Source organism: Phascolarctos cinereus, unplaced genomic scaffold (genome assembly GCF_003287225.1).
Source record: "Phascolarctos cinereus isolate Bilbo 61053 unplaced genomic scaffold, phaCin_HiC Scaffold_3;HRSCAF=262, whole genome shotgun sequence".
NCBI classification, from domain to species: domain Eukaryota; kingdom Metazoa; phylum Chordata; class Mammalia; order Diprotodontia; family Phascolarctidae; genus Phascolarctos; species Phascolarctos cinereus.
In genome coordinates, this window is record NW_027555736.1 from 96335701 (window position 1) to 96362988 (window position 27288).

The 27288-nt window shown below is 34.2% G+C and overlaps 1 protein-coding gene across 2 annotated transcripts in view; it reads left to right on the top strand.

Annotated features, from left to right (window-relative positions):
* The window catches only part of CCDC186 (coiled-coil domain containing 186), a 70042-nt gene that overhangs the window by 26150 nt on the left and 16604 nt on the right, over positions 1 to 27288 (top strand). The window contains exons 2-12 of one of the 2 annotated variants that reach the window (XM_020988100.2): positions 3123 to 3812; positions 7728 to 7854; positions 9235 to 9363; positions 15852 to 16064; positions 17745 to 17864; positions 18724 to 18828; positions 19948 to 20046; positions 20227 to 20313; positions 21432 to 21574; positions 22396 to 22651; positions 24162 to 24351. In XM_020988100.2, the coding sequence (XP_020843759.1) occupies positions 3157 to 3812; positions 7728 to 7854; positions 9235 to 9363; positions 15852 to 16064; positions 17745 to 17864; positions 18724 to 18828; positions 19948 to 20046; positions 20227 to 20313; positions 21432 to 21574; positions 22396 to 22651; positions 24162 to 24351 (2125 nt within the window). In that variant the 5' untranslated portion in view covers positions 3123 to 3156. The remainder of the gene's footprint in view (positions 1 to 3122; positions 3813 to 7727; positions 7855 to 9234; positions 9364 to 15851; positions 16065 to 17744; positions 17865 to 18723; positions 18829 to 19947; positions 20047 to 20226; positions 20314 to 21431; positions 21575 to 22395; positions 22652 to 24161; positions 24352 to 27288) is intronic. The other variant, XM_020988101.2, reaches the window with a different exon arrangement.

Below are 27288 nucleotides of genomic sequence, written 5' to 3' on the forward strand. Positions count from 1 at the left end.
TCTGAATACCTCTTCCCCTAGTCTGCCCTCCCTTCTCTCTCTCCCTCCCCCTTCTCTTATCCCCTTCCCCTTCTATTTTCCTGTAGGGCAGGACAGATTTCTGTACCTCATTTCCTGTGTTTCTTATTTCCCAGTTGCATGTGAAAACATTTTTTTTTAAACATGTGCTTTTAAAACTTTGGGTTCCAAATTTTCTCCTTTCCTCCCACCCCACCCACCCTCATTGAAAAGGCAAGCAAGTCAATACAGGCCATACATGTGCAGTTATGCAAAACACTTCCATAGTAGACATGTTGTGAAAAACTAACTCTATTTCCCTTAATCCTATCCTGCCCCCCCAATTTATTCTATTCTTTCTTTTGACCCTGTCCCTCCTCAGAAGTACTTCCTTCTGATTACCCCTTTCCTATCTGCCCTTCTCTCTATCATCCCCCTGCTCTCTTGTCCCCTTCCTCCCCTATTTTCCTGTAGGGTAACATAGGTTTCCATACCCAATTGAGTGTGTATGATATTCCCTCCTTAAGCCAAATCCTATGAGAATAAGATTCCTCATTTCCTCTCACCTTCCCCTGTTTCCCCTCTACTGTAAGAACCTTTTCTTGTCTGTTTTGTGCGAGATAATGTACCCCATTCTACCTGTCCCTTTCTTCTTCTCCTAGTATAACCCTCTTACCCCTTAATTTTATTCTCCAGATATCACCCCTTCATCTTCAACTCACCCTGTGCTATCTAACTATCTATCTGTCTGTCTATCTATCTATACATACATACATATAATTTTTCCCCTCCCACAATCCTAACACTGACAAAGGTCTTATGAGTTATAAATATCATCTTTCCATGCAGGAATGTAAACAGTTCAGTCTTAATAAGTCTCTTATGATTTCTCTTTCCTGTTTACCTCTTCATGTTCCGTTTGAGTCTTGTATTTGAAAGTCAGATTTTCTATTCAGCTCTGGTCTTTTCATCAAGAATGCTTGAAAGTCCTCTATTTCATTGAATAACCATTTTTTCCCCTGAAGGATTATACTCAGTTTTGCTGGGTAGGTGATTCTTGGTTGTAATCCTATCTCCTTTGCCCTCCGGAATATTATGTTGCATGCCCTCTGGTCCCTTAATGTAGAAACTGCTAAATCTTGTGTTATCCTGATTGTGTTTCCACCATACTTGAATTGTTTCTTTCTGGCTGCTTGCAATATTTTCTCCTTGACCTGGGAACTCTGGAATTTGGCTACAATATTCCTAGGAGTTTTCCTTTGGGGATCTCTTTCAGGGGAGATTGGTGGATTCTTTCAATTTCTATTTTGCCCTCTGGTTCTAAAATATCAGGGCAGTTTTCCTTGATAATTTCTTGAAAGATGATGTCTAGGCTCTTTTTTGATCATGGCTTTCAGATAGTCCTATAATTTTTAAATTCTCTCTCCTGGATCTGTTTTCCAGGTCAGTTGTTTTTCCAATGAGATATTTCACATCGTTTTCTAATTTTTCATTCTTTTGGATTTGTTCTACTGTGTCGTGATTTCTCATAAAGTCACTATCTTGTAATTGCTCTATTCTAATTTTTAAGGAAGTATTTTCTTCATTAAGCTTTTGGACTTCCTTTTCCATTTGGCCAATTTTGCTTTTTAGGGCATTCTTCTCCTCATTGACTTTTTGGACCTCTTTTGCCATTTGGGTTAGGCTATTTTTTAAGGTGTTATTTTCTTCAGTATTTTTTTGGGTCTCCTTTAGCAAGCTGTTGACTTGTTTTTCATGATTTTCTTGCATCACTCTCAGTTCTCTTCCCAGTTTTTCCTCTACTTCCCTCACTTGCTTCTCAAAATCCCTTTTGAGCTCTTCCGAGGCCTGGAATGGATTCATATTTTTCTTGCAGGGTTTGGATGTGGGAGCTTTGACTTTGTTGTCTTCTTCTGGTTGTATGTTTTGATCTTCTTTGTCACCAAAGTAAGGTAATATAGTCTGACTGTTTTTGCGAGGTTTGTTCATGATCCCAGCCAACCACTCGAGTTTTAAACTCTTTGTTAAGGTAAAAGTCTGCTTCCAGTGTGGAGAATGTACTGTCTCAAGCTTCGGGGGTTTGTGTAGCTGTTTTCAGAGCTACTTCTAGGGACCTGTAAATTTTCAGTTCTTGCAAGGTGGTATGGTAAGGGTCGTGATGTTTACTCTTTTCCTGGCCTGTGCTCTGGTCTTTGAGTGACCAGACACAAGCAGTCTTTTCTCTCTTGGAACTGTGAGGAGGGTTTCCTCTCTACCACCACTACAAGCTCCACCGTGCCAGAGCTCCTCCTCACCCCAGAACCACCACCCAGAGCTGTGACCCAGATCCAGGCACCGGCAAAGCAAGAGATTCCTGCCTCAGCACCGGCAAAAAGATCCCTGCAGTCCCCCTCTGATCAGCCACTCAATTCCCCCTCAGTCTATGCAGCCACTGCCCCGGGGTCCGCGCTCTGCACTCTGGAACTGGCTCTGACCCAGCTTTTCTCTCACCCAAAAAACAGACTTTTCCCATTGACCTTCTAAGTTGTCTTTGGCATTTGTGGATTGAGGAGTCTGGAAACCACCACAGCTGCCTGTGATTCGTTCCTCTGAGGCCTGCTCCAGGTTCACTGCGGCCTGCGCGCCCACGCCAAACTGAGCTCCTCTTCCCAGCCGGTGCGATTGCCTTTCTGATCAACCATCCAGGCTGTCTTGGGCTGGAAATTTGTTTTACTCTGTCTTTTTGTGGGTTCTGCCGCTTCAGAATTTGTTTAGAGCCATTTTTTTTTACAGGTATTTGGAGGGGTTTGGGGGAGAGCTCAAGCAAGTCATTGCTTTCACTCCGCCATCTTGGCTCCACCCCCTTCATTCATTAGTTTAGAGGGAAGGGACATATGTATAGTATAATTTATAGTATGTCTTATTTTTTTAATGACATGATATGCGTGGCATTAAAGAAGAAGCATTCCCGTCTGCTTGTCCCCAGCGTTAGAATGTGAGCTTCTCAAGAGCAGGGCCTGTCTGATTTTTCTATTTGTATCCCCATCATTTAGCATGGGGCTTTGTATGTGGTAAACTGCTAATAAACACTTCTTTCATCCATGAGTTAGTGTATGATAATTTGGTGTTTTTTGTTTTCCTTTTAGATTTTTAGCAAAGAAAATCAGAAGATCATAAGAAATGCAGAGTGAATTGGTTCCAGTTAGCTTGTCTGAGGTAGAGAATATACCTTCTGTTTCATCAGATAAAACCACTGGCTGTACATCTGCAACAAAAGGCTCCACAAGCTGTTTTTCTGGAGATGAAGAGAGTGGCTTAGACAAAGATTCTAAACTTCTTCCATCAAAAAAAGAGATGACTTCACTTATGCTTCCTGGAGGTGATCAAATTGAAGCACAAAAAGTTTACTCACCAGATCGTAGTGGAGTTGGGAATTCTTATGACAAAGCAGACACACATGAAGAAAAATCTCAGATAGTAACTCATTTTCCTGGTGGTGATTTTGCAGAGCAAGTGTCAAAGACAAATGGAACAGAACAAACACTAGCAGAAATATTGCAAGAATTAAAATCATCTAAGCTTACAGAAACATCCAATGAAAAGACTTATTCAGAAAGTCCATATGATACAGACTGCACCAAGAAACTTATTTCAAGAATACAGAATGTTTCAGCACAGGAAGATTTGTTGGAAGAAATAGAATCAGAGCTGTTATCTGCAGAACTTTCAAATGAACATAGAGTACCCAATGGTATGAAAAAGGGTGAACGTGCTTTAGTTATGTTTGAAAAATGTGTGCAAGATAAATATCTGCAGCAGGAGCATACTATAAAGAAGTAAGTATTGACTTACCCTAAAATCCATTTGGCCAGTTATCAGAGAAAGAAATTTTAAATGTAAAATTAATACTTTAGCATTGAAGACCTGTTAGTAGATAATTTAGTTCTGAGTCATACATATTCATTAACTATCTTGCATTTTTATAACATAACTTTATCAAAACTTTTCTTAGAAAAATGTCACACATATTTAGTTATCCATAGAAAAAACACCAATTAGAATTTCTTTAGCTCTTTCATTTTATTAACTGAGATCTAATCCAAGAAATGCAGCTCCTTAATCTGAAGTCTTTAAAAAACAAAACAGCCATCCAGAGAATGGTACTATTTGAATTATGTACAAATTCATTAGTTAGGAGAGTAAGTTGTTTTCCCTTGTACTTTCCCTGTCTTACCACTGTTTAAAATCATTTAATTACCTCTACTAAAAGCCTATTCCATGTCTTATGGTGTGGAGATAGTGTGCTGGGTTCTCAAAGGCTTAGACGATAGAGTACAAGTTCTAGCAAGACTAACCATGCCTAAAAGGTGATTAATTGTATGCTTGTTATCCAAGAACTCATCTAGCTAATTTTGGAGAGGCTCATTACTTTTTGCCCATAGCAACTCTCAAAGACAAAATAAATTGTGATCTGTGTTAGTGGATACCCACACCAGTGAAATGACATGCGTATACCTGAAATATTGCACTGTAGAAATAACTCTGGAGCCTTAATATTCTTGTAGAAAAATGACTAAATGAAGTTAAATAGTAGAAAACATCAATTTCTAGAGTAGAAAATATATACTGTATGTTTCCCTTTTGACGTTGAGAAAGTGAATTGGAGTAGGGTGCAGGACAGTTAGAGGAACAGCTATAAAAATAAATATAAAAGGAAAAAGAAGGGAACCAGGTGGGGATCCGTGAGTTAGTAACAGGAAGGAGATTATTAAGTTTACCATAGGCCAAGTTTAATATCCTCCCAACTGTTTCTGTTTCCTGTCATTTCTTCCTCTAATGAATCCTTTACATCCTCACAAGATTAACCTGCTTACGTCTTAGATTTTGTTATATTATTCCCTTATAACTTTTCCTGGAAACAAAGGCCCATCTTTTTAATACCAACATTCAACTGATGTTGTGTGGCTGTGAGACATGGAACTCAAGAATCTCTGAAGAACTGAAAATGACACTGAGGGCCTTGGAGAGGTTCATGATGCGTATGAGCAAGCTGTAGTATGTAACTAACTAATGAGAAACAGAAACACAGGAGTAAAAAATGTCATCAGGGAAATGGATGGTAGGAAGAAAAGGTGCGCTTGTCATTTGGCAAGGTAGAAAAATAATAGCCCAAGTGTTCAGTTAGTGTCCTCATGATGTCAGAAGAAAGTAAGGATCTGTAATGCTAGGTGGACCCCTTATGACAAATTTATGGAAGATGCAGGCATGAATAGGTTGTAATCTACATTGCTAGAAGGAATATCCAAATCAGTGGGTTTGCAAATCCATTTTTGTGTTTACTCTTCTACTTTTGGTTCCTTTCTGCAGCAGCATTTCTCAGACTTTTTGGTTTCAACAACTTTTTACATTTAAAAATTATTCAGGACCCTAAAGAGCTTTTATTATATGGATTATATTTCTAGATGTTTGTCATACTAGAAATTAAAACTGAAAATTTTTACAATATTTATTAATTTAAAAAATAGCAATAGCAAACCCATTGCCTGTTAACACATATGACATTTTTATGAAAAATAACTTTCTCAGAACAACACTTTAGTGAGAAGAGTGGCATTGTTTTACTTATTTTTGCAAATCAATTTAATGTCTGACAGATGGATTCTCAACTTTCTGCATTAATCTGTTGTGAATGTTTTGGTTGAAGTATATGAAGAAAATCTGACCTTTACCCAGATATATTTTAATAGGCAAATAACATCCTAATTGTATTATGAAAGTAGTTTACTTCACAGACCCCTGAAAAGAGTCTGACCCCCAAAGGTCCATGGACCAAAAGTTGAGAACTTTTGTTCTATAGGATAAAGTTCTGCCATTCAAGGCCCACTGTTATTCTGACGCCTCTCTTCCCGCCCCCCCTTTTCTAGCCTTATTTCCTACAGTTTCATAATATATATAATATCATAGCTAAACGAAAACTACTTGCCCATCCTCCTGCAGGTCATGGATCTTTGCTTTGCTGATGCGGTTTCATTCCCTTGGAATGCCCTGCTTACCTTCGTTTCTGCTGTGTAAACCCCATTCATTTTTTTGACTGTTAAGATGTCACCTACCTGTTCCATAAAGCTTTCCTTGATAATCCTGATAGGAAATGATCCCTTCATCTGATTTGATTCTCCTAGGATTTTGGTCATATTCATCATTTGCTGCACTTGGGATTTATAGCAAACTGTCTTATACTGTTTTTATTTGTATTTATTATTCATACTTTATCTCTTTTACAAATTTTAAGTTCCTTTGAGGCTAGATTCTGGCCCCTTTTATATTCCACAGAGGACCCCGAATAGGACTGACTGTGTCTATAACAGGTATTCAATAAATGTTTACACTAATGTTTTTATTTTGTAAAAAGTTTGATATAAATTAGTTAGGAATAATTTCTTCAATCTAAAAATAAGAATGAAGTAAAAAGAGAATTACCCCTCCGGCTTATTTCCAGGAAACCGATTTACTTTTTCAGTCTGCTTAATTTTGTCTATGCAGAGTATTTCGAATAAATTTCTTCCAAGATAATTTGCTTAGTTATTTGTATATCACCTCTAAAATTGTTTAACTATATTAGCTGTCATTTAGTTCAAAATTCTTGATGATTTTTACCATTATTTAAATTTTTAATTAAAAATATTTTTCTGCTATTTGTATGTTAACTTAAAATTGAAAAATCTCTGATTTATTGCTAATTTTCTTTCATTGGGCAAATTAACATCAGTTTTCTTAAATCTCAATGAGAAATCTTTAATATAAGATGCATATAAAATTTAATTGTATTAACTATGAATAAGATTAAAAAATCTCAGTCCCCTAAAAATTGCCTTAAATTTTAGCCAGTGTTATTTTGTATCATTATTTTCTGGTATAAATCAGTTCAACCAAACCACTTGTTGCTTATCTTCCAAATATCCAATGATACACACACACACACACACACACACACACACACACACACACACACACACACATGCACGCACGCGCGCACGCGCGCACATGCTTTGAGTCTTATTCTGTGCTTCTTGATCACATATGTCATTGATTTTTGAGATTTGACCTCTATTACGATAAAGAGCTGTTGGCAGAATTAATTTAAAATTCAATTTAACAGATATGATAGATCTACTTTTCTTCTGTAATACATGGTTCTGTGCTGGGTACTAGATACAAACAAAAAACCAAAAGAATCCTGATCTCGAACTTGTGTTCTATAAAACAAACTCACCTTGACTTTTGTTTTTCCTGTCTCTAGGGATCATGTATAAAAATGTTTACATTTCAGTTTTCACCATCTTCGCATTATAGTCATATAACTACAGTGGAATATTATTTAGCAATACACATTTTTAGGCACATATACAGAAAGAAAATGAAGGATGCAATTAATATTCCAAGTAATGTTACTCAGGGGCATATGGTTTCTTTTGTGTGGTCATATCATAACAATATTATTAACAACTCATAACTGTCCACTAAACAAGCCTGCCTGATTTGCTTTTTGTAAAATTCATTCTGCAAATATTAATATATAATGATGTCCTTAGCAAATTTTGTAAATGAAGTATGGGGTGTAGCTAATAGGATGATTGAAAGACAGAAATTTTGCGTAATTATGACATAGAAATCCACACCTTAAACATGTACTTTTGCAGCAGTCTTTATCTTTTTGGTTTATATTTTGTCTATTCTGTCCTTTTTATATTTAGGTTAATTAAAGAAAACAAGAAGCATCAGGAACTTATTTTAGAAATTTGTTCAGAAAAAGACAACCTAAGAGAAGAACTAAAAAAACGAACAGAAACAGAGAGACAACATATAAATATAATTAAACAGGTAAAAGGCAAACAAATAGCCTTAAAGCCATAGGCATATCTCAGTTTATGCAATAATAATAAGGGGTTTTTTGCTGTGTTGAGTATGTAGAGGGGAGTTTGTAATGTGAAATGATCTTTTTAGTGAATCAACGAGTCTCATGCTCCTCCAATTTTCTGTATGATAAAACTGAATTTGTTTTCAGATTTTTCCTCATTTTTCTCAGATGAGAGGTCCACCATTACTCAGCTAGATGCTTTAGAAATGAGAGGACGTAAGAGGTAATTTGATTATCAACTCCTGCTAATCTAACTGCTAATTGTGGCAGAGTAATGATATAAAAACACTGATTTAAACATTTATGTTTTAGAATGCATTTTTGTAGTGATATCTAAATATAATGCATTAATTTACTGTTCAGGGTGGATTTTTTAAAGTAATAGTTGTAAAAAAAATTATGAAGCTCTATCTCAGAATCGATTAATTGGCTTTCTGAACTCTCTTCTGCCTTGGTTCAAGCTCTTCCGTGTTCTGCCTGTTATTGTTGCTGCTCAGCACTGGGCAAAGTTGTTCTTGCTGTGCTTGTTTCTTGTTCTCTCCTTGGGAGAGGGCAGGAGCACATGAAATATTTAAAGCTTAAGTAAAACCTTTCTTTTTCTATTTTATTTAACCTCATAACCTGGCATCTTAAAAGGAAATAAGAATAGATTTTTTAAAAAGTTACTGATTTTTTGCTAATCTGGTATAGCTAATCTACTTTTGCATAAATGTGAGTTAGCTATAGTTACAAATTTTTATTTACTTAGATGTGTATTCCTCATGGTTTAATTTTGCCCCATGAGAACTAGACTTTAATGGACAAGCTAAAGTTCTTATTTCTGTTAGGATTTTCACGCTGTTGATTAGGAATTTCACACTGGCCAGGTCGGAAAGAACCAGGACTGTTCTTTTTAATGAATTCACTGGAAATTTGACCACTTCCTGTCAAAGAAAACTGAAGTAGCTTCATTTTTGTTAGCATTTTGAAAATCATGCTAGTGACTAGAAAACTGATGATTTTTGGTAGTTTTTTTTTACATTAGTATATTTTTTAACATTTACTGTATAAAGTGACTGATATTTATATAGGCTTTGAGGTTTAGAGTTTACATACATTCTCATTTGAGCCTCGCAATACCTCTGGGGTACAGTAGGGATACTTTATCCCCATTTTACAGATGAAGAAACTGAGGGTCAGAAAGCACAAACTAATAACATTGCATTGCTTTAATTTTACTTTTTACATCTAGACTATTTAGTGTAGTTTTTCCCATATAGCATCATTTCATATTCATTTGTTTAAATATTTATGAGAGTTTAAAATAAAACTTTAAGCATAATATGGAAACATTTGCTTTACAGTTAGAAACAAGAATAGAGGAACTCAATAAAGACATTAACATTTCCAAAGAAAAACTTGTAGTGCAAGATACTGCAGCCAAAAATGCGATTCAGCAATTACATAAAGAAATGGCTTTTCGAATGGAGCAGGTAATTTCATATCATTATTGTTATAAATCTGGTATCCTGGTGAGTATGTTTCATAAGTAAATTAATATCTTTAAAACAAGAGTATCAGTAGTGCATGAGAAAAAAAAATTAATGAAGAATTTGTTGATGCATTTAAATAATGGATTACTTGTTCAGTGCAGTCAAACATATTACTTTGTTTTGAAGCCAGCCTGGAGGGTACTGTCTACTTTTTCAGATGAACACTATTCTAAAGAGAAGCTTAGTCTGTCTTATTAGTTCTAGAGTTCTTTATGTTATTTTGATTCTGTTCCATTTTGGAATTAACTTTAAAAGTCATATACTAATGGGAGGCAGGTCATTCCCTCTACACTTAACCCTAACTTAACTAGTAGTCTCCGGTTTCATCTTGAACACTTCCAATCTTGAGGAGTTCGAGGTAGTCTGTTTTTAGCTTTAATTATTTGCATGTGCTTTATATTGAACCAAAATGTGCCTACCTTTAACTACTATCTATTGGGTCTGCATGCATTAGATTCTCCTTCTATGTGACAGTGCTTCAGAAATTTAAAGAGCTGTTTTGTCCTCCCTTTTCCTCTTTTTCCATGTTGTTTGTTGTTGTTGAGTTGTTTCAATCATGTCCAACTCTTCATGAGCTCATTTTGGGATTTTCTTAGCAAAGATACTAGAATGGTTTGCCATTTTCTTCTCCAGTTCATTTTGCAGATGAAGAAACTGTGGCAAGCAGCATTGTCCAGAGTCACACAGCTAGTAAGTTTCTGAGGTCAGATTGGTTTCTGAGGTCAGATTTGAATTCAGAAAGACACGTCTTCCTAACTCCAGTCCTGGTACTCTTTTCTTTGCACCACCTAGCTGCTTCTTATGTAACATTGGTTTTAGACCCTTTACTATCTTTCTGTCCTTTATCTTAGTAAACCTTCCTTTTCTAAGTGATAACAAACTTGTTTAATAACCCACCCTAGTGTTTTTTTAGGAATTGACAGTAAGATAGCTAGTCTAAACATTCTGAAAACTGACTCAAAAAGAAAAAAAAATTTTTTTCTGTCTCTGTTCTTTTGGCACATCTTCCATTCTCTATTATTTCTTAGGGATTACCATCCATGGTTCCGGATGACATATGCAAACTTTCAGTACCTTAAGATGTAATTTGTCTGAGACTGGAGACTTGAACTCATTTTAAAACTACTAGATGCACTCTTACAATCTCATTTATCTTGAACAGCAGTTTAATTTTCTTTTTATTATAGTCATGTAACTGTAGTTATATCAAAGATGAAAGCAAAATAGGAGTTAATAAATTTTCCTTTCTCTTTATCATTTTTTTGAGGGGTAGAGCTAGGCAGTGGGATTAAGTGACTTGCCCAGGGTCACACAGCTAGTAAGTGTCAAGTGTCTGAGGCCGAATTTGAACTTGGGTATTCCTGATTCCAGGGCTGGTGTTCTATCCACTGCTCCACCTAACTGCCTCTTTCTCTATCATTTAACATTACACTATCTCTCTCAAGTAGTGGATCTCTATATTTCTTTTTCTTTTTTTCCTCTGATTTAACTTTAAAAAGTCTTAGCCAAGTCCTTGGCATTTTTGTTAGTTTAGCTCACTCAGGATGTTAATCTTCCTGAAGCTTTTTTTTAGGTCCTTGTTATCTATTTATATTTCTGTTACATGTTTCTCAACACTGCTCCTTGTGCTTTATAAGATGTTGTCTGTTGAAAGGAGCACAGTGTTCTCAGATCGTAAACCATGATCTAAAAGTCCATAATCTGTTGTGGTTTTTTTTGAGGCCATTTCTTTGGTTAGCTCTTCGCTTGCCATGTATTCCTTTCTTTACCAAAGTCCCAATTCTTGACTGAAAGAAAAGAGGCAGGAGCTACCTGTGTTCTGAAATCCTTCAGTTTCCTAACAGACTCACATCCCAAGAGGTTCAGTTTGTTTCTTGTTACTATATCATTCATTACTACATGAAATAACAGAAGTTGGTTTTGTTGGTTTGATTTAATCAGTCTTAGAAAGCTTCACATCACTTGGAAATTCTAGGAAAATATCACATTTATATTTAGCTATAATAGTTTATATGTGATTCAATCAGTTAACATGTATTAAGCACCTACTATATTCCAAGCACTGTGCTAAGCACTAAGAATAAAAATAAAAAGAGAAGACAGTCCCTTATTCCAAGGATGCTACAATCTAATGAGGGAAGACAGTACACAAAAAGTAAGCCGAAAAGTGTGGTAAAGGAAAAAGGTACTAGGGGCTTGATGTTTTGTAGAGTGGAAATAAACAGCTGCTGATCTGGAAAGTTCTAATCTGAGCCCTCTATAAAGGAAGGCTTTGGGAGGAATTTGTTACTCTTCTCCAGCCCTCCAGTCAAAGAGGAGAGGGAACTGGGGGAGTTAAAAAGGTATTGAGTTTAAAAAAACTGAGTCAATCAGCGTGGTACTGAGATTTCAGATAATTAGAATAACTTTATTATGTTTATGTCAAATTCCACATGTCTAGCAGAGATGCTGATGGAAAATGGAGAATTACCATGCAGGCACTTCTTAGTGGCACTTCACCAAGGGATAAAAAAAAAGATCAGTAATGTATCTTCCAATCAGGTTTAGTTACAGGGATTCCTGCCTATGGGTCTTCCTTACTGTTCTGTGGAATATAGGATATTGCTTCTTTGTGTTATATAGCTCTAATAGCATAAATTCTGCTTTTTCTTTGTCATGTCTTAACAAACTCTTGGCTCTGATTTTGATTTTTTTTTTTGCTTCTTACATTTTTTTTCTGGCTGGGTTCTTTCTTGACTGATTTCTTTCATCCTTTCTAGCAATCTAATCTTCTGTAATAAGCAGAAATATAGATAGACATTCCTTTTCTTCCTCTGGTAAACATTTATAGGTAGGAAGGCAGGAAGACAAAGGAGCATATAATGCGGCAGGTCACCAAAATAGTTCCTTCCAGTTCCAAAATATCTCCTAGGACTGTGATTGAATTACAGTCTTTTGTGGCTTCCCTGATAAGCTACTCCATAATCTGTCAGATGATGAATATCCAAAAGTTAGTAATATAAGATGTATATTTAGTTTGGGGATGTTTAATTACAGTGCATTTTCAGATGATTTAGTCTTCCATTTACTTTGTATTTAGGGGTAGAGGTAGCTTTGAAGTATGCTAGATGCTTTGTGAAGGAGAAATCTAGTGTGAGATCATGACTGAAAGAATGTTCTATAGGTGCTTGAAAATTGTCATTATGCCAAGTTATTCCATTATTAACCATTTAGCAAGCATTTATTAAGTGCCTTCTATTTGTCAAGTACTGTGCTAGACCCTGAGGCTAAAAAGAAGTGGAGCAGTCCCTGTTCCTCAAGGGACTTAAAATCAATGTCTTACACCTTTTAAAAATTGTTCCTGAAAAGTTACCTAGAAAATAAGTTTTTATATGTTGTAACATGATGACTCCATTTGTAAAGATGATAGTGACCTAATATTCATTTTTGAAGATTGGTGTTTTCATTTACTGAATTTGATTTGGAGCATACCCTGAATAACAAACACTTTTTGGTGACAGTGTAGGCAAATAGAAACCTGAAGAGTAACTTTGTTATGTTTATCTCAAATGCTGCATGTCCTAAAATAGAACTATCTCCCCAGCAGACCTGCCCATCTATCAAACTTAGCATTTCTATCAAACATACCATCATTCTTTCAGTCTCAGGTTCCTAAACATAGCATCATCTTCGACTCCTCACTCTTCCTTACTAACCACGTCTCCAGATAGTTGCCAGATTTTGCTACCTCTTTTTCACACAACCACACTTTTTTCAGGTGTCCACTTCTCACACGGTTCATTGCAACAGCCTTACAAAATTGGCCTGCTTGTGTTTATTTTCTCCTGATTCCATTCTATCCTTCACATACCTGCCAAAGGGATCTTCCTTAAATATGGGTCTGACCATGTCAACTACTAGTGGTTCTTTATTGTCTGTCAGATCAAATATGATCCTCTTTTAAATTCTTTCAGAACCAGTCCCCAAATTATTATTGGACATTATCCCCCATCTCCTGTCATTTTCTTATCTCATTTTTCCATGTATTTTCCCTGACTATACTCCAGGCTTAGAATGCCTTCCCTCCACTGTTGCAGCTTCAAAGAATCTTTCTCTTTCAAGATAAAACTTAAGCAGCCCCTTTTACATGAATTGTTCCTTGACACTCTCCCCCCACCAATGGCTACTGCCCTCCCTCCTAACTTTGTAAAGAACCACTTCATGGTTTTTCTTTTTACGTACCATAGATACTTGTATGCTTATTGCCTCCCCCATTAGAGTGTAAACTCCTAGAGAGGAAGAGTTGTTTGTTTCTTTGAATCCTCAGTTTTCACAGTGCCTAGTACATATTAGGTGCTTAATAAATGCTGGTGGGTTGAATGATACAGATATTATCTGATTCTTCTTCATATTATAAACTTATATTTGGAACATCACATTTTTTGTTACTAGTCATACTGAATTTTAAGTCATTACTTCATTGTTTAAAGTATCCATTTTATAAAGCAAAAGATAACAAAACTTTTAAGATTTTAAGCAAAATTGACTATAAAATAAATGTACAAAATGCAAGTCATAATTTCCTTGATTAATTTCCATTATAAAATAGAAGATATTCTTATAGGAAAAAATTTCTCAGATTGATTTTTAATTTTTAGTGAAAAATTAAGATAGTAGGCAGACCCATAGTGTTCTAAGGTTAAAATAAATCTACTATTTTCAGAATTTTGTTAGATTTTCTTAACTACAAAGTTTCCCATCCATAATTGGTTAAACCCATTCTTCATATCATAGGATTTAAAACAAGGAGGAACCTCAGAGATCTATCATGCAGCCCCATAAAATATTAGATTTGGAATCAGGAAGACCTGAATTCAATTCCTACAAACTGTGTGACCCCAGATAAGTCACTTAACTACTCTGATTCTCATTTCTTCATGTGTGAAATGGAGATAATCATAGCACTTAACCTCATAAGAGTTATTGTGAGGATCAAATTACATACATATACATATGTCTCATATATTATTTATGTTATATGTAATGCTTTTCAAACCTTGAAGTGATATATAAAATATTAACTATAATAATAAAAGTTATTACCATGAGTCGTTATGATACTACTGTTGTTATTTATATTACAGATGTAATAGGTGGCTCCAAGGTCACACAGGTTATACTACCTATATAACAATACCAGGGAGTCAATGCAAGGTCTTATGATATCAAATATAATGTTCTTTTCTTTTATTCCATTCCCCCCATTCTCTGATTCCATGCTAATTATTTCCAGAATTAGATATCCTTTGCCTACCTGTCAGAATATAGTAGGGCTGTTGATCTCACATTACCCTAAAAATTCCTTAAGTTTGCTTTAGCTTTTATAGTAGAAAAAATGAGCACCCTATCTTAACTCCCAAGTCAGAAATTCTGTAAGAATGGGTTTGCTTTAAAAGAGGGCTGGCCTAAGTATAAAAGTTCCGGCCAGCATCTAAAACTTTCATATGTAGAGCCCACCTAAATGAACATAGAATCAGAGTTGGAAGAGACCTTAGAAATGGTCTGATTTCAGTCCCTTCATTTTACAAAAGAGGCAACAGAGGCTGTTGATGAAAAAATATTAATGGACATTTTTCACACATTTAATCAAGTTGCTATTAAAGTGTATGTGAATTTATAAAGGATGTGTGATTTTGGTAGAGTGAGAAACCGCTGGTACAGAAACTCCGTCTGTTTAACAGCTCCCAATTCATCTTATTATCTTCTGTTTTAAAATTCCCTTCATTTCCAAATTAGTCTTTCCCTCCTCCCAGGACCCTGATTCAGGCCCTTGGGAATTGTTCAGTCATACAGGCAGTAAAGTATTACAGGCTGCTTTTCAAGCATACAGGTACCTCTAAAAATAGATTGCAGAATTGAAGAAAAATGAAAAAAAGTGCCCACCCCCTCATTTGTGGAGAGTGGGAAACAAGGAGTATGGAACATTATATGTATTGTTAAAGTCAGCTGGTAATGCTGCTTTTTGCCAAACTGCTGGGTTTTTTCCCCTTTTTTATTCTGTGTTACAGGAGATGGTTCTTTGGGTTTGGGAGGAGGGAAGGATTAATTTGGAAATGAAGGGAATGTAAAAACAAAAGATATTAATAAAAATTTAAAGAATAATAGATTGCACAGCTCTTCAGGTAAAGGTACTGGGAATGGCAAAGGGAGAAAACATAATATCGCTTTTTTCTGTTGAAAGTGTCATTTAGATAATTTGTTATATAAATATCTTCATGTCACAAATGTTGGGAATAATGGCATACCAAAGTTTTTTTTATATTAAAGTAAAAACTTTGGTATAATGTAGAATATTTAGTCTTGCTTTGATACCTTATGTTAATAAATAGGGTAAATGGAAGTGTCTAATGTAAAACTACTTTTTAATTCAAAATAATATTAAAATAAAGGCAAACAAGAAATGTGAAGAGGCTCGCCAAGAAAAAGAAACAATGGTGATGAAGTACGTCAGAGGTGAAAAGGAATCTTTAGATCTTAGAAAGGAAAAGGAGGGACTTGAGAGAAAACTCAGAGATGCAAATAAAGAAATTGAAAAACATGTTCACAAAGTTAAGCAGCTTTCTCAAGAAAAAGGAAGACTACACCAACTCTATGAAACAAAGGTAGAGTGTTTTTGTACATTAGATAAGAACTTTGCTATTTTTTGCATTTATGTAATTAAGTTATATAATCGAAACTTAATAAGCAGTTTAAAAAAACTTGAATGTGTTTTCTATCAGCCTATCTCCCCAAATTTACATCTTCACTAAGCCAGCATGCTAATCTTATCCATAGTAATTTTAATGTTGATAGTATGAAATACTTATAAGTTTTATCCAGAAAGTGACTGTTTCTTCCTTAGAGCTTTTTACCCCTGTAAATATTAATGTTGTAAATTTTCATTTGTATTCCAAGGTAAAGCTTCTAATTTGATCATTTATAGGAATATAAATAATATCATTCATATGTGACTTTAGGAATTTGTTTAATTAGACCACAATCTCACTGTAGAGCATTTTAGCTATATTCAGCATTTTGTTAATCCTTCAGTGCCTTAGAAAAAAAGATTTCAATATTGATGTGCCAGAATATGGCCTCATTTTATAAAAATGCAATTTCATAGTAAAGACTAACAAGAAGATCATTACTACCCATGCAGTAATTATTATGATGTTTACTTTAACTGGATTAAGTTTTAGTTAAGAAATGTTACCAGTTGTTCACAGAAATTCTAACAAATTTGTTTCATACATCATTTTAACATTTATAATTGGAAAGAAATACAAAGATGTGAAATGTACATACTTTTAACACAAATGTGGATTAAATGTAAATATCAATAGTCATTCTAGTTTTCTAATTTGGAAATTTTGCTGCCCTCTTGTGGGTTGACTTAATGTTGTTTTTTTCATAATTCTCCATACTCAAAGAAACCTGAGATTGCATTCTCAACACTACTGCAGGTAGGTTTGTGAATTGTTATGGCCAAAAACATTTGTCCCCTTGTGGTCAACTTCTAGTGATGTTTTTTGACTTAGAGTCAAAGACACAGAGTAAGTGGCCCATACTTAAAACCCTTTTCAGCTTTTTAAGACTACGTAGAAATAGCAGTTCACTGACAGCTTTCCAGAACCCAGGGGCAACTTCTTAAGGGGGTGTCAAAATGGACATAGAATTTTATTTTACTATATAAAGAAAATTTAGACTTTGAAATTTTTAGGAGATATTTGAGTCTGAGTTAGGCAGCAAAAATTATCACGCCTTATGAAAAGGCTAAAGGAATTTTAAAAGAATTAACAAAGGAATTTATGGTATAATCTGAGAACTTCTCAACTAAGAGTTATCATTACCCTACTTGTTTCATTCAGCTTCATTTTAATAGCTTTAACTTATAAACAATGGGCTTAAATAGTATAGTCTTCTTTCCCCTTCCCCCATTCATCCTGACCACTAAATTCATTAAAGCTCATTGAAAAATTTTTATTTTACCTTGCTATTTACTGACAAGTTAGAGTGATGTGAGGTCCATGAACTTAAAAAAAATTAATTTTAGAACTATATCATAATATAGTTGTTCGTATATATTTTATGTATCTAAAAGCATATTTGAAGAAGGGTTCCATAGGCTTTACTAGACTGCGTAAGGGATCCATGACCTAAAAGGCTAAGAAAATCTGAGTTAGGATAACTAACTCTAGGAACATTCCTATGGTTGATTTTTATATGTATGTTAAATATATGGTCAATAATTGATTGCCTTAAAAAGAAAAGTGAAAACATGAACTAATAGCATTGTATTTTAGGAAAGTGATGCCAGTAGAATGAGCAGAGAAATCGAGAAATTGAAGGAAGATATCAACTCTCATGTCATCAAAGTAAAATGGGCACAAAACAAATTAAAAACAGAAATGGATTCGCACAAGGTTAGTATGATAATGTGGTGGAATAATAGTGTAATATATAATTAAACTTTAAATGTTTTGTCTATCCTTAATATTAAAGACAAATGTTTAAAAAATAACATGACTTCAACAAATCTTCAGATTTATTGTAAAATTATAAAAGACACTAAGCTGCTAATTTATAATCAGATGGCAGAACCTGATAAGCATCAGTAATGTTGTTGGTCAGTGGGAAAAAAAATGTTTAAAGCCATTGGATTAATAGGTTCAATTTCTCCTTAGAATTATTTTATGCAAAATTTTAAATGGATATTTTGACTCCAAATGCATTTGGCCCTTTATCCATTTTCTGATTAGATCTTTCTGAATCGGAAGAGTGGTTATTGAACTTCAGTCACTTAAATCTTGGCAACAATTTTCTGATGGCAATTATTAAAAAGTAGTTTTTAGTGTGCATTTTGAAGTAGAAACCCATGCTTTCATTTGTGAACTTTACTATTTTATTTTAAATTACACTTAGCCATCATATTTTAGAAGATCAGAATTAAGGACATAGCTCTTAAATGAATTGTGCAATTCACAAATTAACTTTTGAATGTATAAATATTCATTCCAATTTTAATTGAGATCTTTGTGAAATTAAATATTAGAATAATGTAATGTTTAAACTGGATGGGGTTTAAAGATTATCTGATCCAGCCCCTAGACAAGGAAATAGATACAAGATACAAGAAATTGACTTTCACGCAGTTTTACAAAACTAATAGAATATGGCAGAAACTGGCTGGGCAAAAATGTAGGACTCCCAGCTTCTCATGTAGTGTTTTTTCAGTTAACTTTATTAGCATTGTTTTTGGCTTTTTGTATTTTTTCATTTCAGGAAACCAAAGATAAACTTAAAGAAACAACAATAAAATTAACTCAGGCCAAAGAAGAGGCAGATCAAATACGGAAAAATTGTCAAGAAATGATAAAAGCATATCAAGTAAGCATTGCTTTTTAACTAGCCAAATAAAGAAAATTAACAATATTCTTTCCTTTTTTTTTTCAAAGCTTTCTGTGCTGGTATTTTACATATTGAATGTATTTCTGCAGGCACTTTCCAATAAAATAAGCTGTACTTTATGTTAATGTACCTAGGATATAAAGTCACACTTCAGAGGATTCTTGGAAAACTTTATTTTTTTATAATTAATTTATTTTCAGTTTTCAACATTCACTTCCATAAGATTTTGAATTTTGAGTTTTCTCCCTCACCTCCCCCCTCCCCAAGACTGCATGCAATCTGATATAAGGTGTACTTATGCATTCATATTAAACATATTTTCACATTTTATACATCACATTTTCACATGATGTAAAGAAGAATTAGAACTAATGAGAGCAACCATGAGAAAGAAGAAACAAAACAAAACAATGAAAGAAAAGGAGGGAAAATAGTATGCTTCTGTCTGCATTCAGACTCCAAAGTTCTTTCTCTGGATGTGGATAGCATTTTCCATCATGAGTCTTTTGGAGTTGTCTTAGATTGAAAAGGAAAACTTTAAATGAGCTATGAACACTATAAGATGTTGGAGAAAAAAATTAGTGAAGAATATACAAAATTCTTTAAAACTTTTTTTTAAATCTAAAAATTTCATACAAATGTTTTAGTACTGATCTGAAATATTTCCATGTAGTGACAGCATGGTAGAGTGAAAGAGCATTGGACTTGGAAGCAAAGATCTAACTAGGGTTTTCAATCCTACTTCTAACCTCTTAGTAGCTGTGTGACCCTTGGCAAGTCACTTAACCTCTTTCGGACTTAGTTTACTTATCAATAAAATGGAGATAATAACACCTACTTCACAGAACTGTTACAAAGATCCAATGAGATGTCTGTAAAGTATATGTAAACCCTAAATTCTGTAAAAATTCTACTTGCTGATCTTATAGAATATGTTGGTTAAATTTTACAGTGTACATATAACAGTATTAAAGTAAAATGTTGATTAAAGGATTTAACAAGTAACAAAATATAATGGCAAAGCTTTTTATTCTTTTGAAAGTGTGAAACTTAAAAAAATAAAATTTCTTGTATTTTCTTTTTCATTCTTTCCACCAGGAGTCAGAAGAAATTAAATCAAATGAGCTAGATGCAAAGCTCAAAGTCACAAAAGGAGAACTAGAAAAACAAATGCAGGAAAAATCTGATCAGCTAGAGGTGAATACTTATGTTCTATACATAACCTTCTACCATATAACAAATGCAGAAAGTCAGAACAGCTTCCTTTGCAAAAATGGTTTCTGCCCACTGCAAAGAGCAGGCAAAGTGTTTGGGGCAAGTTAGTTGATTTGTGATGGATAACATTATATTGTGATCTCCTTTTTAAAATTTTACAAGATGCATCATGCCAAAATAAAAGAACTAGAAGATTTGAAGAGGACATTTAAGGAGGGTATGGATGAGCTACGAACACTAAGAACAAAGGTAATTGCATTAGTTGTCATTGGGCCAAAGAGAGAAAAAAGTAACATTTTGGATTTTGACCATGAATCTTGTTTGTTAGTTTGATTGTTTAGCAGAGGTGGGAATCATGTGGCCTTTAGGCCACTTGTGGCCTCTGGATCCTCACATGCGGCCCTTTGACTGAATCCAAACTTCATAGAACAATTCCCCTTAATAAAAAGGTTTGTTCTATAAAACTTGGACTTAGCCAAAAGGCCACATCCAGGGACCTAGAAGGCCACATGTGGTCTTGAGGCCACGGGTTCCCCACCCCTATAAGGACTAGGTTGGAGGAGGGGTGGGAATTAGGGAGACATAATTATATTTTAGAATAGTATTTCTTCAATAATGAAATACGGTCCTGTTCTGTGCTTGTTTAAAGTTTTTGCCATTAATGTGTTTTAGAATATTGTATCCATTTCAAAACCCACTTCAGACGATATAAATGAAATGGTTTTAGGCATTTGACTTAGAAACAGTCAACTTTTAAGGTACCTGAGTCCTTAATAGTTATAGGAAGAAAATTATCATTAAGACTAAAAAGGCCCTTCCCTACAATTCCCCTGGATATGTTAATGCTACTTTAATTTCTAATAGTTCAGCAAATCCAATATATGTTATCTGTATACCTCATTTACAAAAATAATTTAACTTTCCCCCCAATATTCATCCTAATTTATTGTGAAATACCTTGTTAATGCTTTTATCCTTTTCAAAATTAATCTACCCTTTCAAAATAGTTTGTCTTGAATCTATATAGCACTTTGTAACTTTGAAGTATTTGCATATACATTGTTTCGTATATTTTCACTGTACAATTCTTTGAGTAGGGCAAGTATTAATGCTCGTTTTAGAGATGAGGAAACAATTGGGGATTGAATGATTTGCCTAAAAAAAAAATCACACAGTTAATTCTTGGTGATAGAAATGGAACTCGAATCCTGATCTCTTTTCTCTTTTGTTTTCTTTTTCATAACTGTACTACACTGCCTTGAGTATTTACAGAATATTAATATATTAATAAGACATTGATATTAACATATTAGTAAAAATATACTTTTTATAAGAAAATAATATCACATAACATGCTTACTTGGCAGGTCAAGTGTCTAGAAGATGAACGGCTAAGAACAGAAGATGAATTATCCAAATATAAAGAGATTATTAATCGCCAAAAAGCTGAAATTCAAAATTTGTTGGACAGAGTTAAAATCGTAGAGCAGTTACAGGACCAGCTTCAAAGGTATTAAATAAGAAACTTGCTTTTGTATTTATCATTTTTTTTTCTATTTGTAGGCTGTATTTTATATTACTGAATAAAAATGAATTAAGTAAAATGAGCATTTTCAGAAACATATGTCAACTGTACTTAAAATGAGTATCCTATAAATTTTAATTTGTCACACATAAATTCATCAGTGTTTTCCATGTCTATCCCTTTGTTATTCATATCGATCAACTTTTTCTTACTATGAGGTACCATAAGTCCAAATGATTTCTAAAATTCCTGCCTTCATTTGAACTCTTAGGAGAGTATTTTAGAAATTTCTGGAGTAGTTTTTATGTAATAATAACAATAGCTAGCATTTATGTAGCATTTTAAAGTTTGCAAATGCTTTATGTGTTTTGTCCTTTGGTCCTCACAACAACCCTGGAAGGTGGGCACTATTATTATTATCTTCATTTTATAGATGAGGGCAGACAGAGGTTAATTAACTTTCCCAGAGACATAAAATTCATAAGTGTTTGAAGCCACATTTGAACTCAGGTCTTCCTGACTTGAGATCCAGTGTTCTAACCACAAAAGCTAAGATGAAAATTATATTTTTTAGGTAATGACGATAGTAGTTATTTTTATGGCAACATGATTTTATATTTTTATCCCTTCCTTGTCTTTTTAACACTAATAAAAGTACATAATGTTTTCCTTAAGAATATCTGAAAAACTGATTGGTTTAGTATTTGGCCTTGATAGAGCTCTATGTTGGATAAAAATTTTAAGACCAATCAGTGTCTTTCAGCAATCTTTGTATATTTTTTCATTAATGGCATTTTTTTTTTTAGAGATAAACAAGAAATTGAAAACTTGTCTGAAGAAGTGAGGAGTCTGAATTCTTTGATTAATGACCTACAAAAAGACATTGAAGGCAGTAGAAAAAGAGAATCTGAGCTGTTGTTATTTACAGAAAAATTAACTAGTAAAAATGCCCAACTTCAATCTGAATCTAATTCTTTACAGTCACAAGTTGATAAACTCTCCTGTAGTGAAAGTCAGTTACAGAGTCATTGTGAGCACATGAGACAGACTAATACTGATTTGGTAAGTATAAAGTTAATTTTGAAACCAAGATAATGGAGAACAGAAAAGGAATTGAAAAGTCAGTATCAGTGTTCTATTTTAAGATCCAATTTTAAGATAAGTAGAGATCATATACTTGCTGTTCATTTTGAGCTATTATGTTTTTTTTTTTAAATATCATTATTATTATTATTATTATTTTGTAACTTGATTTCTTGCAAAGCTACACTAGGGGAGGGAAATACAATTTTTTTTATAGAAAAGAAAATTGAGATTTTTCAGTCCTATCTAGATTAATTATATGCTTTATGTTTGACTCTGTACAGTAGTTCCCTGTTTTCTAAAAATCTGATATTTCGCAGCACTGGAGTGTTTATAAATTGTTTCTTTTTAAAAAATTGAAATCTTCTTTAAAAATTTATATTTTTAGTATTTTATTTTTCCCCAGTTACATGTAAAACAATTTTGAGCATTTGCTTTTAAAACTTCAAGTTCCAAAATCTCTCATTTCCTCCTCTCCAAACCCCTCATTGAGAAGGTAAGCAATTTGATATAGGTTATACATGTGTAGTCACTCAAAACATTTCCATAATAGTCATGTGAAAGAAAACATAGACCAAAAAAAAAAACCTCAGGAAAAATAAAGTTTAAAAAAAATATGTTTCAATCTGTTTTCAGACACTATCGCTTCTTGTCTGGGGATAGATAGCATTTTTTCATCATAAGTCCTTCAGAGTTGTCTTGGATTATTGTATTGCTGAGAATAGCTAAGTCATTCTCCTGATCAATTTACAATATTGCTGTTACTTTGTACATAGTACATTTCACTTTGCATCAGCTCGTATAAGTCTTTATAGGTTTTTCTGAGAGCATTCTGCTCATCATTTTTTATAGTTACAATAGGATTCCATCATAATCATAATTTGTTCAGCCATTCCCCAATTGTTGGGCATCCCCTCAATTTCTAATTCTTTGTCCCCAGAAAAGAGCTGCTTTAGATATTTTTGTACATATAAGTGTTATTCCTTTTTGTTTTTTAATCTCTTTTGGAATACAGACCTAATACAGTAGTGGATTGCTAAGTCAAAGGGTATGCATGGTTTTTTGGCCCTTTGGACATAGTTCCAAATTGCTCTACAGAATGGTTGAATCAGTTCACAACTCCAGCAACAGTACTTTAATGTCTCATTTTTCCCACATCCCTTCCAACATTTGTCATTTACCTTTTCTGTCCTATTAGCCAATCTAATAGGTATGAGATAGTACCTCAGAATTGTTTTAATTTGCATTTCTTCAGTCAATAGTGAGTTAGAGTGAAAAATTGAAATCTTTAAAAGAAATCTTTTGAAGTTACCATTTTCATGCATAGCATTATATTAGACATGGTCAAAAATGAAACACAGGAGAAAAAGCTTCAATTTTCAAGAACTTTGCAGTTTTTAACAGCGCAAAAGCCATTAGCACTAATAGTAATAGAGGTATATATTACAATTGATCACCTTTATTTTACCTTTGCTTTATTTATATTCAGGAAAGTAGGTTATTAAAAGAAGAAGAACTTCGAAAGAATGAAAGCCAAGCTTTGCAAGCTGACCTGACTTCTAGACAAATAGAAATAAAAGCATTAAATACTCAAGTAGAAGAACTGAAAGACGAATTAGTTACCCAAAGACGTAAACATGCTTCAAATCTCAAGGATCTTACCAAGCAGCTTCAGCAAGGTTGAGCTTCTTCCATGTCAATTTTTTTTATTAGTATTGATTTTATTTATGAAGGTTTTATGAAAATGAACTTTTTTATAGTAGGTTCCAAAGCATTCAATTGTAAAACTATTTGGGGGATAGCAAGGGCTAGACTTTTGCTTTCACTAATTTAGAGAGTAACTTGTGAGGAACCATTTCTGTTACAGCGTATTAGCATCTTTTTTTGTTACTTGGTATCTTAAGAGTGTAAAATCACTGAAAAGTTAAATAACATGCCCAGAGTAACAACCAGTATGTGTCAAAACTGGGACCTGAACTCGGACTTTATTGACTCCACGTTCAACTCTATGTGTTCTACCATGCTGCCTTTCTACAAAACTATGTTCTTTTGTAACTTGGTAGTTTCCTTTTAATTTGGTATTATTAAATTGATTTGCTAACCCATTCTCCTAGTTCCAGGATTATATTATGTAGGTATATCCCACAAAGCATTTATTAGTAGAATCCCAGCATTTTAAAGCTGAGAAGGACCTTTACCATTTTCTAGTCTAACCTCATTTTATATCTAAGGAACTTCTTAGGACCATGTTACTAGTTAAGAGAGTCAGAATTTAAATTCTGTCTTCCAGCTCTGTATCTTACTTTTTTCCAAAATACTATACTGCCTCTTTTGCATTGAATACTTCTTAGTACTTTGAGGACCTACGGTTTGGGGGTGTGGGTTCTTCCTAAATGCTGGGTTGCTATGGCCAAAAAATTGTATCATCTGGTGGCCAGCCTTCAAGTGATGAATTTCTCTGAATTTAGCTAGACAGGTCCCCAAGCAAAAGATGTATTTTATTACCAAACTCATACTGTCTTAAAACAAGATGAAATTTGGTAACAAGTTAGGATTGTTTGCTAGCTAAGTAATATATTCAAGAACTGGCATACTAGTAGATTGCTTGATTTTAGTTTTACATGACCCTGCATTCTTCAAGTCCATTCCGGTACACACTTTGGACAGTTCCACCAAGTTGAAAAGGCTTTCAGTGCAGAACTGGCAGCAAATTGTCTGTATGCCTGAGGACTCGTGAAATATGGAAAGATTCTTCATCATCAGGTTGGCCAAATATATCATAAATTCTGTGGCCATGGAATTGTTTGAAACAGAGAAATATGCAAAAGGACTTTTAACCCTATATTCCCTTTTCTACTGTTTCTGTGGTACAGTGGTGGAAAAGTAAGCAGAGGGTGCTAATTTTTAGAGTTTAGGCTCTTAAAATATTAAATTTTGTTACTTTAAGTGTAGGATCCTTGGCCAAACAATGAGTTTATTACCACTGGAGGAATTGAACCATACCAACACATAAATGAAACCAAAAGACATAAAGAAGTTCTAGTTAAATACAAGAATATCTTAGTCCACCATGCACCCAAACACAACAAGAAACTTAGTTGCTTAGGACATTTGATCATCCATTTCTGCAGTGCTGGAAGAAACTGGTAAAGCTTCTATGTAGATAGTTTTGGCTTATGCACTTAGCATCTGTTGCAAATGATCAAGAAATAGAGAAATCCTTTCAAGAATTTGACAGGTTTCTCCAAATGAAGTCGGTATGTACCTTGATACTTGGTGACTTAACTATGAATGTGGTCATAGAGGAGGATGTTGAGAAAAGTTGGAAGAGCCCTAAATGAATATTCACCTTTTGCTGTACCTGTAATCTATTTTAGGTTCTAAAGATGGGCTCAGGAGAATTAAAAATTAAATCAGAAACATTGATGCCTTTGTTCTTTGTTTTGACATGTAGCTTCTCTTCTTCCTCACCCTTACCTCCCCTTCCCTGAACTCTTGTGCAGAGAAACAGGCTACTGGGCTCTCAGAAAGTTTCTCAGAGCCTAGCTAAGACCATGAAGGCAAGTTTTTGTCTCTAAGAACAATTCCAAGGGTAGCTATGGAGATGAATCAGTCTCTTTCCTTTCTCCTTCCCCCCTTCAATCCCCTTAACCAATAACAATGCTTTCAGTGCTCAAAAATCCCAAAGTGTAGCTCTGGGAGTGCAGATAACAGATAATATTTTACCTTTCCCACCAATCACCTCCCTAAACTCCTGCAAAGTAAGGAAAACTGATGAAACATTAGAGACACACGTGATGGCAGTTTTTATATACAAAAGGAAAGTTGGGAAATCTTTACTGCTTTGACCTCCCTTTTTCCACTGCAGTATAACGTATTAAAATAAGCTGTTGACTCTAAACAAAAGTAAAGTCATTTACTCTAATCATCTTCTTAGTGACTCTTAATTGATGAGAGTCATCACAGTGAGGAAGCCAAGGGGCAATGAACAGAGATCTCTTCCCGACAGAGAGATCTGGTAGACAAGGAAACCATCAGTTTATCATACAAGCTTATTTTCAAAACATTATGAGAATAATGGAATATTTTAAATAGTATCAGTCACCTTATGAAACATTGAAAAGCAGGGGAAGGAGAAGATGTGTTCTACAGAGGGCTTGATATAGTACCCAACTGAGTGATATTATCCAGACAGCATTTATAGATAAAACTGGAAGGACAACAACAAACTTTGGAACAAAAATGGAATAGATGCATTGCCATTTCTACAGTTGTATTTTCTTGATTTACGATGGGACCACCAAACTTGAATTCCAGATACTCCAGTACCTCCATATCATATAAGGAAGGGAAAATGGCACACACAGATTGAGAAGAGCACTAGATTTTCCAAGTATGAAAAGAAGAAATAAGTTCTGGTTGTTGACATAATTTTCAAATTTTCAGGGTATTTCAAAAAGGGGGAAAAAGACTAGACCAGGTGAAAGAATACACTATTAACAAAAAATTGCTGACCAAGAAGATAGTTTGTCAGCAGCTGTTGACCTTTGGTCTTTCTTCATCCTCTCTAAAATTTTTTGTGAAAATGATTTGCTGATTACAAAACAGTTTTTGAC